This window comes from Lepidochelys kempii, chromosome 1, assembly GCF_965140285.1.
Source record: "Lepidochelys kempii isolate rLepKem1 chromosome 1, rLepKem1.hap1, whole genome shotgun sequence".
NCBI lineage: Eukaryota > Metazoa > Chordata > Testudines > Cheloniidae > Lepidochelys > Lepidochelys kempii.
In genome coordinates, this window is record NC_136380.1 from 3220357 (window position 1) to 3234289 (window position 13933).

Genomic DNA, 13933 nt, shown 5'->3' on the forward strand with positions numbered 1-13933 from the left:
GATTTTGTGTTAGTGTTCAATCTCATGATGCAAAGTGTGTTGCTAACAATAAACCTTATAACAAAGAATTTGATACTGGTGGTAACATCTATGAAAAGGTATAACGTGCATGATAAGGGGGGAAAGCATTTGGACATGGTAGGAGTAGTAAACAAGAAACTTTATGGGGATACTGCTTCTCAGCTAGCACATGTAAACAGGCTCAAATCTTCTCACAGTATGGAAACCATAATAAAAATGGTCTGCTATGTGGAAGGGGAAATTGAAGCCCCCCCCATCTCAATCCTTCTCCGCCCCTAAGATTTGAAAGTATCTTGCCCCCTTATTCGTCCTTTGGGTTGATCCAGCCAGGTTAGCTGAGCTTCTTAACCCTTTCCAGGTAACAGGATGTTGCCTCTGGCCAGGAGGGATTTTATAGCACTGTATACAGAAAGGTGGTTACCCTTCCCTTTATATTTATGACAGATACAAAGAGAGGTTTCCTAGCGACCCAGAGAAGGCACATTTGCTGACTTTTGATATCAATAGGCTGATCTACAAAGTGTTAAATGGTATACTGAACTTTGCAAGAATGCCTGTAGATCACTACAATGTTTGCAACACTTGAATGTGTGAAATGCAAAATAGCATAGGCTCAGGAATATGGGCTTATTCATTGTCCTTCGCTCATTGAGGGAGGGGCAGACTAGGTAATAAAATTACATGGTTCAAGCTTCAGACCAGGGCAAGATGAGAAAGCTCTGGGGTGCTAGGCTGGGGAGATGGGAGGAATTGTCTGGAGTCTCTCTATTGTTGGTTCATGAGTGGTGAAAGCATTCCTATAAGTGCAGCTGGTGTATCCCTGTTTGTGTAAATGCAAGGCCTGGTGAGGCTTGCCACTTGTCAGAGACCTACAGCAAGAGAAGGAGCCCAGATTAGTATGCCAGAGGATTCGGTGGTACCCCAGTTTCAAGTTGCATCCCGAGGGAAATCCGTAACTTCTGCCCAAAGAACAGGCCAAGCTAGAGCGTGAGTTCATTTCCTTCTTTTCATGAGCTCAGTTACTGATGGAGAAACCCTGGTCATGGCAAGGAAGTCAGGATCCTGGATTCCATCTGTTGTTCTCTGTGTGACCTTGGCCAAGTCACATCTCCCTTTACCCCAGTTTACCTATCTGTATAATGGGGACATGATCATAGTGACTTTCATTTTCTAGGTATTTTGAAGATCCTTCAGTGAAAGGTGCTGCATAGTATGGCGATAGTTAATGACGAGAATTACATATCCCTGATTACTTTGCGACAGCCCCATGTACCTGAAAAAAACTGCTAGTGTCTCCCGTAAGTCATCTTTCTCCAGATCTGTTTTTCTATTACCTACCCATACGTCCTGTGTATTTACAGGCTTTCAGATCCTCTGGAGACCTAGGCATTATCCCTACTAAAGAACTAGAATTTTTAAATATACACAAATACACAGAGCAGGCAATTCCTCTCTGACTCAGCACAGAGTCTAAGAGTTCTCATGTCCCTTTGGGAAGGTCCCTCAATTACTGTTTACTGCTAAAGATGGATAAAGAGCACAGAAGCAGAGACATGGAAAGAGAGAGATTGGCTTGAATCTCTCTGGTCTCATGCCTGTTTGCTTGCTTCTCCACTAGAGGCTGAGCGAACTCCCAAGGAATGGCACAGAGCTCTATTATAAACAGTGCACACTGCCAATTCGGCTCTTGGCGTGGGATGCTCCTGCAGATACTGGAGTGAGTGAGGTGTGGGACACGGCTACCTGAGTGGGATTCCCAGGGAAGACACTTCTGTCTCAGCATCCATCTCTTCCTGAAGAGCTCACCTCTCAACAAACCCAGGTATGCATGGTGCGATAGACAGTAAGTCTGGGGTCCTTTCCCCTCTGCACAGCCATTAAATATCCCAGGTCCCTTGCCAGAGCTGATGAGTTTGCTCCACTCTCATGGGTCAAAGTGTCCCTCACAGCTGTTTCTCTGCCTCCAGGCTGGCTGATGTCCTCTATTCCAGAGGTGGCTGTATTTCGGTGGGCACAGAGTATCCTTCAGGATCACAGGCATTAGTAGATGTACACTACAAGGCCAAGTTCTAAGGCTCTGGCCTGTATTTTTGCTCAGGCCCCACTGAAGCAAAACTCCCCTTTGAGTAAGAGGAGAGGAAAGATCTCAGGAGCCAACTGTGTGTTAATGCACTGACCCTGTCACCTCCTCCCCTTGGATTTCAGGGCTCTGGTAGTTAACAGATGACGGTTACCTGACTTTTATGTGCTGAAAAGTATGGAGGTACTAGGGCTCCTCACTAGACAAAGTAAAAGAATTTTTCAACGTGGGCAAGACATCGTCTCTCCTAGCTTCATTTGAGTAGTCAGCTGAATGGTTAGGTCGGAAACTTTAAAAAAAAAAAATCAGCTGGAAGCAGACACCCATTGAGGGAAATTTCAGACCAAATGGTGAAAGTTTGGCAAACTTGTAAGCAACTGAAAATGAAGTCTTCTTCGTTAAGGTGCCAGACAACCTTAACTTACGGTGGGGCCATCAGAGTTACCTATAAGGGCCAATCCATTTTTGAATCCCATTCAACTAAGCTCTTTGCTCCAATAATGTCTATGGCAAGGAGTTCCACTGGGCAAATATGTATTATGTAAACAATTTTCTTATCAGTTTTATAGTTCAGACTTTTGAATGTAATTCAGTGTTCCCTTGTCTGTGCTTTATGAGACATAGCAAATATAAATCCCTGATCTACTTCCTTTATCGATGGATTCATAGGGTTTAAGGCCAGAAGGGACTATTCAATTATCCCATCCAACCTCCTGTACAACACAGGCCATTAAATTTCAGCTAGTTACCCCTGTATTGAGCCCCATGGCTTGTGTTTAACTGAGGCCTGCTCTGTGATAGAATTTTCCATCATTGAATCATAGAGCCAAAGGGTTAGAAGATACCTCAAGGCTCAGGTAGTTTAAACCCCTGCAAAGATGAAAGATGTGTTCTGTATAAACCATTCGAGACAGATGGGCATCCAGCCTCCTTTGGAAAAGCTCTAGCGAAGCACCTTCCACAGCTTCCTGAGTCATCCGTTCCATTTTCCTCCTGTTCTTCCTGTTAGGAAGTTTTTCCGGAGATTTCATTGAAATCTGCTATGCTGTAACTGAACCCATTGACTCTTGTCCTCCTTTCAGTGGAAAAAGAGAATAATTTTTCTCCATCCTTTTTTATGGCTTCCTGTCACAGGGCAACCCAGGTTTCTTCCCCCTTGTCCCTGCGCCCTGTGCTTGAACAGGCAAAAGAAAGGGTCTCAGAACCTTCTTGCAGGTGCTTCATCCGTGTTTCTTTATTTACAGTGCCTGTACACTCCCAATTCCCCCACAACACCAGTGCCCGCCCAACCCCTCACTGGGTCCTCTGGCCTTTGAGGCTTGTGTCAGCCAGAAGGGATAGAGCCACAACCCATCTATCTTCCTGCCTGGCATCACACTAGCACCTCACGGTGAGCTGGGTGTCCACAATGACCCCTAAATTCCTTTCAGAAGCCCTGCGTTCCATAATACAATGCCTTAGTCTGTGGGTCGGCCTGCGTACCCTGATCGGAGAGGATAACTTTGCATTTGACTGTATTAAAACATTTTATATGCATGAACCCAGCTCACCAAAGGCTCCAGATCAACCCATATGCCTGCCCTGGCCACCTCATTGTAACCACTCTGCCAATCTTTGGGTTGTCCACAAATTTGATCTGCAATGATTTCCTATTTGCTTCCAGGTAATTGATGAAAATATTGAATAGCATCGGGCCTAGAAATGATCTCTGCACAACCTCATTAGAAACGCCCCCTGCCCCTCCACTGACCATGGCCCTTTGACAACAGCTTTCCGAGATCTGTCAGTTAGGCAGTTTTTAGTCCATTTTACATACGCTCTACTGATATTATACTGTTCATTTTTTTATCTGAATGTTGTCGCCCAGTAAATCAAATGCTTTAGAGAAAGCAAACTTTATGCAATTGAGTGGCCCCTTTGATCAACCAAACCGCTACTCTTATTAAGGGATAAACGTGTTAATCAACTCTGTTGTTTTTTGGCATTAATTACATTCTGAGACTATTTTAACCAATCCCAGACCAGCTTTTCCATTGCTTCCTAATCTTGTCAAATCTTTTTTTAAAACTTTCCCTTTCTTTTTGATGTTTAACACAGAACTGCCCTGTATTTGTCTCTCTTTTTTTACTCTGCTGCTGCCTGATCATTTATTTCTGGTTCCGAATGAGATTTGTGATGGATCGGTCAGTTCGTAACCCTGGTGTTCGTATCTCTAAGGTTCTACTATAGATGCTCTTATGCTCCCTCCTTGACTGCTAATGGACTGGAAAGTATTTTCTCACCTCATGTGATATGAGTCCCTCATACTGCTTCTTTCCAAATGTAGAACAAATATATTTACTGAAGAAATCTACGTTTTTTGCAAAATTAACATGTTTACTTTCTCCCTCTAGGAATTGGCCTAAACCTTTTCGAGGATTTCTTTTGTTCTTAATATACTGAACAACCTCCTTTGTGATCCTGAGACCTGCCACACATGGATTTTTCCCTCATGTCTTTAATGTCCATGATCAATTTTCACAACTTCAATTTTGTATTATTTGCTATTTATTTACCTTTTTTTTTTCATGAGTTATATATTGCTCTTCTCCCTCCCGCCCTGCCCTACTTAAAAATGTTTTCGCTTTGACACTGAAACACGTGTTTGTCCAAAGCCGTCCACTTCTTTGACTATGGAATTGTGACTTTCTAGCTATCTAATAAATGCTTCTTATAGAATTTCAATTTTCACTTCCCAAATTTCTGTCTATTTTTTTCCTCCCAATAAGTTTTTCTGACATTTTGCCTCAGCTTTGAGGAACTAGCTCTTGTGAAACACTAAGTGTCTACAGATATTACTGTTAGGGAATAGTTCTCTGTTTGACCATTTGAATGTAATCACCTTTATCTTTTTATTTTCCCCTCCTCTATCACACACCCCCGTCTTTGTCTCTCAATCCAGGAATATTTACTGCGACCATCACCCGAGACCCTGGGCACATACAGAAAGTCCAGTGGATGTACAATATATGCAGGAGACGCCATTCTGCCTCAGAGTTGGACACCTTCTCCCCTACTCCATGTCAGTTTCCAACACAACTCACTTCACCAACCCCTCCACCTTCATTCTGCTGGGCATTCCTGGCCTGGAGGCAGCCCATGCCTTGATCTCCATCCCTTTTTGCACCATGTACACCATAGCTATCTTGGGAAACTTCACAATCCTGCTAATAGTGAAGAGGGAGACGAGCCTCCATGGGCCCATGTACTATTTCCTCTGCATGCTGGCTGTCACCGACCTGGTCTTGTCTACGTCCATCCTGCCCAAAATGCTGAGCATCTTCTGGTTGAATTCCAGGGAGATCAATTTCAGTGCCTGCCTCACCCAGCTGTATTTCATTCACTGCTTCTCAGTGATGGAGTCTGGGATCTTTGTGGCCATGGCTTTTGATCGCTACGTGGCCATCTGTCATCCCCTGAGACATTTCACCATCCTGAGAAACTCTGTGGTGGCAAAGATCGGCCTGGCCGTGGTGCTGCGTGGAGGCATGCTTGTACTGCCCTTTCTCCTCCTGGCGAGGCAGTGGCCATATTGCAGAACCAACATCATCCCCCACTCGTACTGTGAGCACATAGCCTTGGTGAAACTGGCCTGCGCAGACATCCGCATCAGCAGTTACTACGGCCTCTTTGTGTTATTTTTTGTGACCGGTGTGGATGTGTTTTTTTATCACAATGTCCTATATCCAGATCCTCAGGGCCATCTTCAGCCTCCCCACAAAGTACATCCGGATCAAGACTTTTGGGACCTGCAGCTCCCACCTCGGTGTCATTTTAACCTTTTACATCCCGGTTCTCTTCTCCTTACTCACACACCGGTTTGGGCATAATGTGCCCCTTCATTTCCATATTCTCATGGCCAATGTGTACCTCCTGGTGCCCCCCATGCTGAACCCCATCATCTACGGGGTGAGGACCCAAGAGATTTGGGACAGGCTGCTCCATCTTTTTACTCATAAAGGAATTTAAAAGTTTTCTGCTGGTGCTCTGGATCTCAGAAAAAGGTCTTTATGGAGCTGGCTGGTAACATGGTGCTGGGCCCTCTTCCCCGAGTCCCTTCTTAGACAGTCAAAAAGACATTAAATCCTTTCCTGGCCTTACTGTGCTGAGTCAGCATGACAAACGTGGGAATCGTTCTGTGTTCAACTCCTTAACTTATCGGGATTCCACCTTTATAATTTCTGTTAAATTTACCCCTGAGGCTTTGCCCTCTGCCCAGTTACTTCCTTCAATGCCCAGTCCCTGCTCCACATCTCACCTCAAGGCTCCAGCCATTTCTGTGCTTTACCCCCCTAGGGTCCCACCGCTCTTCCTCACTCCTCTCCTTGCCTTCCACCATCACTCGTCAAATCACCTCTCTCTCCCACCACCCCAGCAGGGCTCCATAGGATCCGGGGGTGGGACTGGAGCTGCTGCAGCCTTAGAAAGAGCCTGCAGTGAGTACAGTGAGGACACAGTGTCTGGCCGACACACCACTTAGGAGCAGAGAGGGAAGCCAGGGTGAGATTATGCATCATACAGGTTGTGGGCCCTACAGCTCATATACAAAATTCTGAGGGTATAGACCATTGTATGACTTATTTCTTTAGCTTCTGGCTCCCTTTTGTTCCTCCTGCAATGGGGATGGGCTGGGAGCTGTTTTCCCTGAGCCAGGCCTTGCGGACAGGGCAAGGGATCAGCTTTGAAGCTAGGTGGACAGCTTTGAAGCAACAGTGGAGAGAGGCAGAAGGAGAAGCCCTTTTTTAGCTGGGAAGGCGGGATGCTGGGCTGGGGCCAGGGTGGCCGAGGTAGCTCAGAGGGAGGGAAATAAATGGCACACCTGCCATGAGCCAGGTATTTACAGACATACAGAGCACCTTATCTGGAACTACAGGGCATCCATTGCCCAGGGGCTGAAGCTGAACTGTGAAGCTGTGTCCACCATATGCTCTGCATAATGCTTTAGATCACTACATATCAAGGATCTTTAGCTCGACTGCTGGGCAGCATTCTCCCCATGTCATGGACCGACTGAGACACACACAGGTAAAGTGATTTACCCAAGGCCACCCAATGAGTTTGTGGCATAGCTGAGAATAAGAACTGTGAGTCCTGACCCCCCAGCACCATTGCTCTGGCATTGAACTGGCATTGCTCCTCTGGTACCAGAACATCACCAATAACCATAACTTGAGACACAAAGGTGATACATGCACATAAACAGGAAAATCATACCGAGCAAATCATAACTTTCCCATTGACATCTGACAGGACATACTTTGCACAAGATTTGTTGCAGTTGTGTAACCGTGGCAGCAACAATGATAAAAATGTTCTTTATTCAATCACACAGCCTCACACCCTGTTCTCGTCCAATGATGGTGCTACAGTTGCTAGCCACCTAAGGAAGGGATGTTGCCCAGGTTCTAGCAGAGCAAACAGCTGGGGCAGGAGAGCCACTGGAGGATGGCAGGAGCTTATTAAAACGTGTTTTGCTGCAGAGAGCCTTGTCCTTGTACATATAAAGGAGGAAAAAATTCTTTAAAAGTGAGAGGTGGACATCCTCAAACATTCCTCAAACCATAGCCAGCCAGTCCCTTTGGCTTTGAACAACCTCAACTTGTGTTTGATTAAAGCATCTTCCAGAAAAGCGTCCAGGGCTTGATCCACAAAGGCACTCAGGTAAATACTGAACTTAGGCACCGCTGCCTTTCTCAAACCCCGGCTCCTCTGCCACCTGACCCTGCAGGAAACTAAGGTTCTGCCAGTAGCCTGCAGAAAGCAACCTGAGTTCTGACACTGCTCCACAGCTAATGAGCTGCTCAGAGTCTTTGCTCAGGCGTCAATTGTGGTGGGATTCTCCAACGAGGTGTTCCCCCACCCATCCCCCCTCAGGCCTGATCACTTAGGCATTCTCAGACTACAGCTCCCCCATGGGGCCTTGCAGATCAGGAATGCGTGTGGGTGTTTGCATGTGTGTCCATAGGTGTGATTGTGCCTGGTGTGATGTTGCACCCTGTAAAGGTTCCTTCCCCACTCTGAACGCTAGGGTACAGATGTGGGGACCTGCATGAAAAACCTCCTTAGCTTACTTTTACCAGCTTAGGTCAAAACTTCCCCAAGGTACAAAATATTCCACCCTTTGTCCTTGGATTGGCCGCTACCACCACCAAACAAATACTGGTTACTGGGGAAGAGCTGTTTGGACACATCTTTCCCCCCAAAATACTTCCCAAAACCTTGCACCCCACTTTCTGGACAAGGTTTGGTAAAAAGCCTCACCAATTTGCCTCGGTGACTACAGACCCAGACCCTTGGATCTTAAGAACAATGAACAATCCTCCCAACACTTGCACCTCCCTTTCCTGGGAAATGTTGGATAAAAAGCCTCACCAATTTCCATAGGTGACCACAGACCCAAACCTTTGGATCTGAGAACAATGAAAAAGCATTCAGTTTTCTTACAAGAAGACTTTTAATAGAAATAGAAGTAAATAGAAATAAAGAAATCCCCCCTGTAAAATCAGGATGGTAGATACCTTACAGGGTAATTAGATTCAAAACATAGAGAACCCTCTAGGCAAAACCTTAAGTTACAAAAAGGATACGCAGACAGAAATAGTTATTTTATTCAGCACAATTCTTTTCTCAGCCATTTAAAGAAATCATAATCTAACACATACCTAGCTAGATTACGTACTAAAAGTTCTAAGACTCCATTCCTGGTCTATCCCCGGCAGAAACCGCATATAGATAGACAGAGACCCTTTGTTTCTCTCCCTCCTCCCAGCTTTTGAAAGTATCTTGTCTCCTCATTGGTCATTTTGGTCAGGTGCCAGCGAGGTTACCTTTAGCTTCTTAATCCTTTCCAGGTGAGAGGAGCTTTCCCCTGGCCAGGAGCGATTTCAAAGGGGTTTACCCTTCCCTTTATATTTATGACACACCCCATAATACTTTATGTGAATATGCTTATGAATGTATATAGGACATAACTGGAACATGTTTTATGCTACATATGCCATGTAACATATCTCTGTAAAGGTTAAGATCTACTGAATATATTCATCCTATGTGTATGCATGCATCATTTTTGTATTTGAAGTTATGAATATTGTCTATGTACTTGTTTAATTTTAAGTAGCGTCAGTGAAACAGTTGGTTAGTTTTCTGAGAAAAGACTATTCTCAATAAGTGCCCAATGAAGAAACACTTAAGCTTACTATGAACTGGGAAATGCCAATCCACATCTGAGCTTTCCTAGGAATGTTGCCTGGCTGGTAAGGAACTGCGTCAAACACGGACATGTGACTTGCCCATGTGACTCCAAAGCTCGATCTTGGAGATGATTTCTGGATATGAGAGAGGAAGGGGTTTCCACACACGAGAGAAAGTCTATTTAAGCCCCTGGGAGACCCCTCCATTTGGTCTTCAGCTGGCTGAAGAGGTAGCCTCTCCATCCCCAGAGGATACCTGAAAGAAACTGGAACAAAGGACAGTAACCATGGGGGTATGATTGATGGCTGGTCCCAGACTAGAAGGAGGCTAGTCTGTAAAAGAATTTTATTGGAACATCTCTGAGGTTTAGATTTCATCTATAATCACTTTCTTACTATTAGGCATACACGTGCATATTTTATTTTATTTTATTTTACATGGTAATTCACTTTGTTGTGTCTGGTTTCAGAGTAACAGCCGTGTTAGTCTGTATTCACAAAAAGAAAAGGAGTACTTGTGGCACCTTTAGAGACTAACCAATTTATTTAAGCATGAGCTTTCGTGAGCTCCAGCTCACTTCATCGGATGCATACTGTGGAAAGTGTAGAAGGTGTTTTGTGTGTATGTAAAAAGTTCTTCTACACTTTCCACAGTATGCATCCTATGAAGTGAGCTGTAGCTCATGAAAGCTTATGCTCAAATAAATTGGTTAGTCTCTAAGGTGCCACAAGTACTCCTTATCTTTTTCTTCTGTCTGTTTTACTTGGAACCACTTAAATCCTATGTTTGGATTTAATAAAATAACATTTTACTTATTAATTAACCCAGATTATGTATTAATATCTGGTGGGGGAGGAACAGCTGCACATATCCTTCTATCAGTGTTATAGAGGGCAAACAATTTATAAGTTTACCCTGTATAAGCTTAAAACAGGGTAAACGGATTAATTTGTGCTTTGGACCCCATTGTTTAGTTAGGAATCTGAATGTTGGAGGCAGGAAGACTTCTTAAGCTGTTTTCAGTTTAGCCTGAATCTTTTGTGTGACGTTGTTCAGGCCTGGGTTTGTAGCAGGCAAGCGTGTCTGGAATGAAACTGTAGGGTTCTGAAGTCCCAAGCTGGCAGGGGAAACAGGCTGAGAGCACATCAGTTGGCAGTTCCCAAGGGTTTCTGTGATCCAACTGGTCACACCTGGGTATCTGCGTGTGTATGTGTGCATGGGAGTGCGTGTGAGTGTGCACATAGGCCCATGTGAGTGTTTGCATGTGTGTCCATGTGTGTGAACCCCCAGAATATCCCATATCTCTGCAGTTTAATGTCCTTATCTGGAGTCTGGGAGACCAGATTCAAATCCCTGCTCCACCTAAGGTTTATTTGTTTAAAGTAAAGCAATACAGCGGTGCATAGACAATCCAGGAAGTTTTTGGAAAGCGTAGGGGACAATTTCCTGGTGCAAGTGCTAGAGGAGCCAACTGGGGGGGAGGAGCTTTTCTTGACCTGCTGCTCACAAACCGGGAAGAATTAGTAGGGGAAGCAAAAGTGGATGGGAATCTGGGAGGCAGTGACCATGAGTTGGTTGAGTTCAGGATCCTGACACAGGGAAGAAAGGTAAGCAGCAGGATACTGACCCTGGACTTCAGGAAAGCAGACTTTGACTCCCTCAGGGAACGGATGGCCAGGATCCCCTGGGTGACTAACATGAAGGGGAAAGGAGTCCAGGAGAGCTGGCTGTATTTCAAGGAATCCCTGTTGAGGTTACAAGGACAAACCATCCCGATGTGTCGAAAGAATAGTAAATATGGCAGGCGACCAGCTTGGCTTAATGGTGAAATCCTAGCGGATCTTAAGCATAAAAAAGAAGCTTACAAGAAGTGGAAGGTTGGACATATGACCAGGGAGGAGTATAAAAATATTGCTCGGGCATGTAGGAATGAAATTAGGAGGGCCAAATCGCACCTGGAGCTGCAGCTAGCGAGAGATGTTAAGAGTAACAAGAAGGGTTTCTTCAGGTATGTTGGCAACAAGAAGAAAGCCAAGGAAAGTGTGGGCCCCTTACTGAATGAGGGAGGCAACCTAGTGACAGAGGATGTGGAAAAAGCTAATGTACTCAATGCTTTTTTTGCCTCTGCCTTCACTAACAAGGTCAGCTCCCAGACTGCTGCGCTGGGCATCACAACATGGGGAATAGATGGCCAGCCCTCTGTGGAGAAAGAGGTGGTTAGGGACTATTTAGAAAAGCTGGACGTGCACAAGTCCATGGGGTGGACGAGTTGCATCCGAGAGTGCTAAAGGAATTGGTGGCTGTGATTGCAGAGCCATTGGCCATTATCTTTGAAAATTCGTGGCGAACGGGGGAAGTCCCGGACGACTGGAAAAAGGCTAATGTAGTGCCAATCTTTAAAAAAGGGAAGAAGGAGGATCCTGGGAACTACAGGCCAGTCAGCCTCACCTCAGTCCCTGGTAAAATCATGGAGCAGGTCCTCAAAGAATCAATCCTGAAGCACTTACATGAGAGGAAAGTGATCAGGAACAGTCAGCATGGATTCACCAAGGGAAGGTCATGCCTGACTAATCTAATCGCCTTTTATGATGAGATTACTGGTTCTGTGGATGAAGGGAAAGCAGTGGATGTATTGTATCTTGACTTTAGCAAAGCTTTTGACACTGTCTCCCACAGTATTCTTGTCAGCAAGTTAAAGAAGTACGGGCTGGATGAATGCCCTATAAGGTGGGTAGAAAGTTGGCTAGATTGTCGGACTCAACGGGTAGTGATCAATGACTCCATGTGTAGTTGGCAGCCAGTGTCAATTGGAGTGCCCCAGGGGTCGGTCCTGGGGCCGGTTTTGTTCAATATCTTCATAAATGATCTGGAGGATGGTGTGGATTGCACTCTCAGCAAATTTGCAGATGATACTAAACTGGGAGGAGTGGTAGTTACGCTGGAGGGCCGGGATAGGATACAGAGGGACCTAGACAAATTGGAGGATTGGGCCAAAAGATATCTGATGAGGTTCAATAAGGATAAGTGCAGGGTCCTGCACTTAGGACGGAAGAACCCAATGCACAGCTACAGACTAGGGACCGAATGGCTAGGCAGCAGTTCTGCGGAAAAAGACCTAGGGGTGACAGTGGACGAGAAGCTGGATATGAGTCAGCAGTGGGCTCTTGTTGTCAAGAAGGCCAATGGCATTTTGGGATGTATATGTAGGGGCATAGCGAGCAGATCGAGGGACGTCATCGTCCCCCTCTATTCGACATTGGTGGGGCCTCATCTGGAGTACTGTGTCCAGTTTTGGGCCCCACACTACAAGAAGGATGTGGATAAATTGGAAAGAGTCCAGCGAAGGGCAACAAAAATTATTAGGGGTGTGGAACACATGACTTATGAGGAGAGTCTGAGGGAACTGGGATTGTTTAGTCTGCGGAAGAGAAGAATGAGGGGGGATTTGATAGCTGCTTTCAACTACCTGAGAGGTGGTTCCAGAGAGGATGGTTGTAGACTATTCTCAGTGGTGGAAGAGGACAGGACAAGGAGTAATGGTCTCAAGTTGCAGTGGGGGAGGTTTAGGTTGGATATTAGGAAAAACGTTTTCACTAGGAGAGTGGTGAAACACTGGAATGTGTTGCCTAGGGAGGTGGTGGAATCTCCTTCCTTAGAAGTTTTTAAGGTGAGGCTTGATAAAGCCCTGGCTGGGATGATTTAATTGGGGATGGGTCTTGCTTTTGAGCAGGGGGTTGGACTAGATGACCTACTGAGGTCCCTTCCAACCCTGATATTCTATGATTCTGTGAAAGTGGAAGAGCTCCAGAGAGACAGACTGAACGACACATCTAATATTGCCATTTGAGTGATGTTCAGGGCACTCATGTGGGATGTGGGAGACCTGTGTTTTAGTCCCTGGTCCGAATCTGGTAGAGCAGAGATTTTGGATCTGAGTCTTCCAACTCTCTATCAGATCTGTCACTAGAAAGTGCTGACCTGTCCTGGGCACCTCACTCCAGGAGAGGGCTCATAGCTGACAGTCCCATGAGGAAATACACTCCTCTCTCCACTCATTAGCCAGGCCCCAACACACCCCAATTACTGGGAGTTAGGTGCTTAAGGACTGTGTATGGGCTTTGGAGAGCAGAGTGGCTAAACTGGAAGAGCTAAGGAAGACAGAGGGATACACAGATGAGACTCTCCTGGACAAAGCAGAATGGTCCCTTCCCCAGTCTTACAGCCTCTGTGCTTTTGAGGAGCATCACACAGACAGACAGACCATTTGTTTCCCCTCCTCCAGCTTTGAAAGTGTCTTGTCTCCTCATTGGTCATTTTGGTCAGGTGCCAGTGAGGTTATGTTAGCTTCTTAACCCTTTGAGCTTTGAGCAGGGGGTTGGACTAGATGACCTCCTGAGGTCCCTTCTAACCTTGATATTCTATGATTCTTTACAGGTGAAAGGGTTTTGCCTCTGGCCAGGGGGGATTTTATAGCACTGTATATAGAAAGGTCATTACCCTTCCCTTTACTTTTATGACACCCTGCCAGTTTGGGACTCCAACACCCTGCCTTGTTGAGCCAGACACTCCAGTCTGCTCCAACACAGACCCAGGGTCTGA

General features: G+C 45.5%; 1 protein-coding gene across 1 annotated transcript; it reads left to right on the plus strand.

Moving 5' to 3' along the window:
- Positions 1-5109: 5109 nt before the first annotated feature.
- Positions 5110-6109, plus strand: LOC140914316 (olfactory receptor 52R1). The gene is given in 2 exon segments (XM_073351870.2): positions 5110-5802; positions 5804-6109. Coding segments are annotated over 2 exon segments (999 nt in total).
- The last annotated feature ends 7824 nt before the right edge of the window (positions 6110-13933 follow it).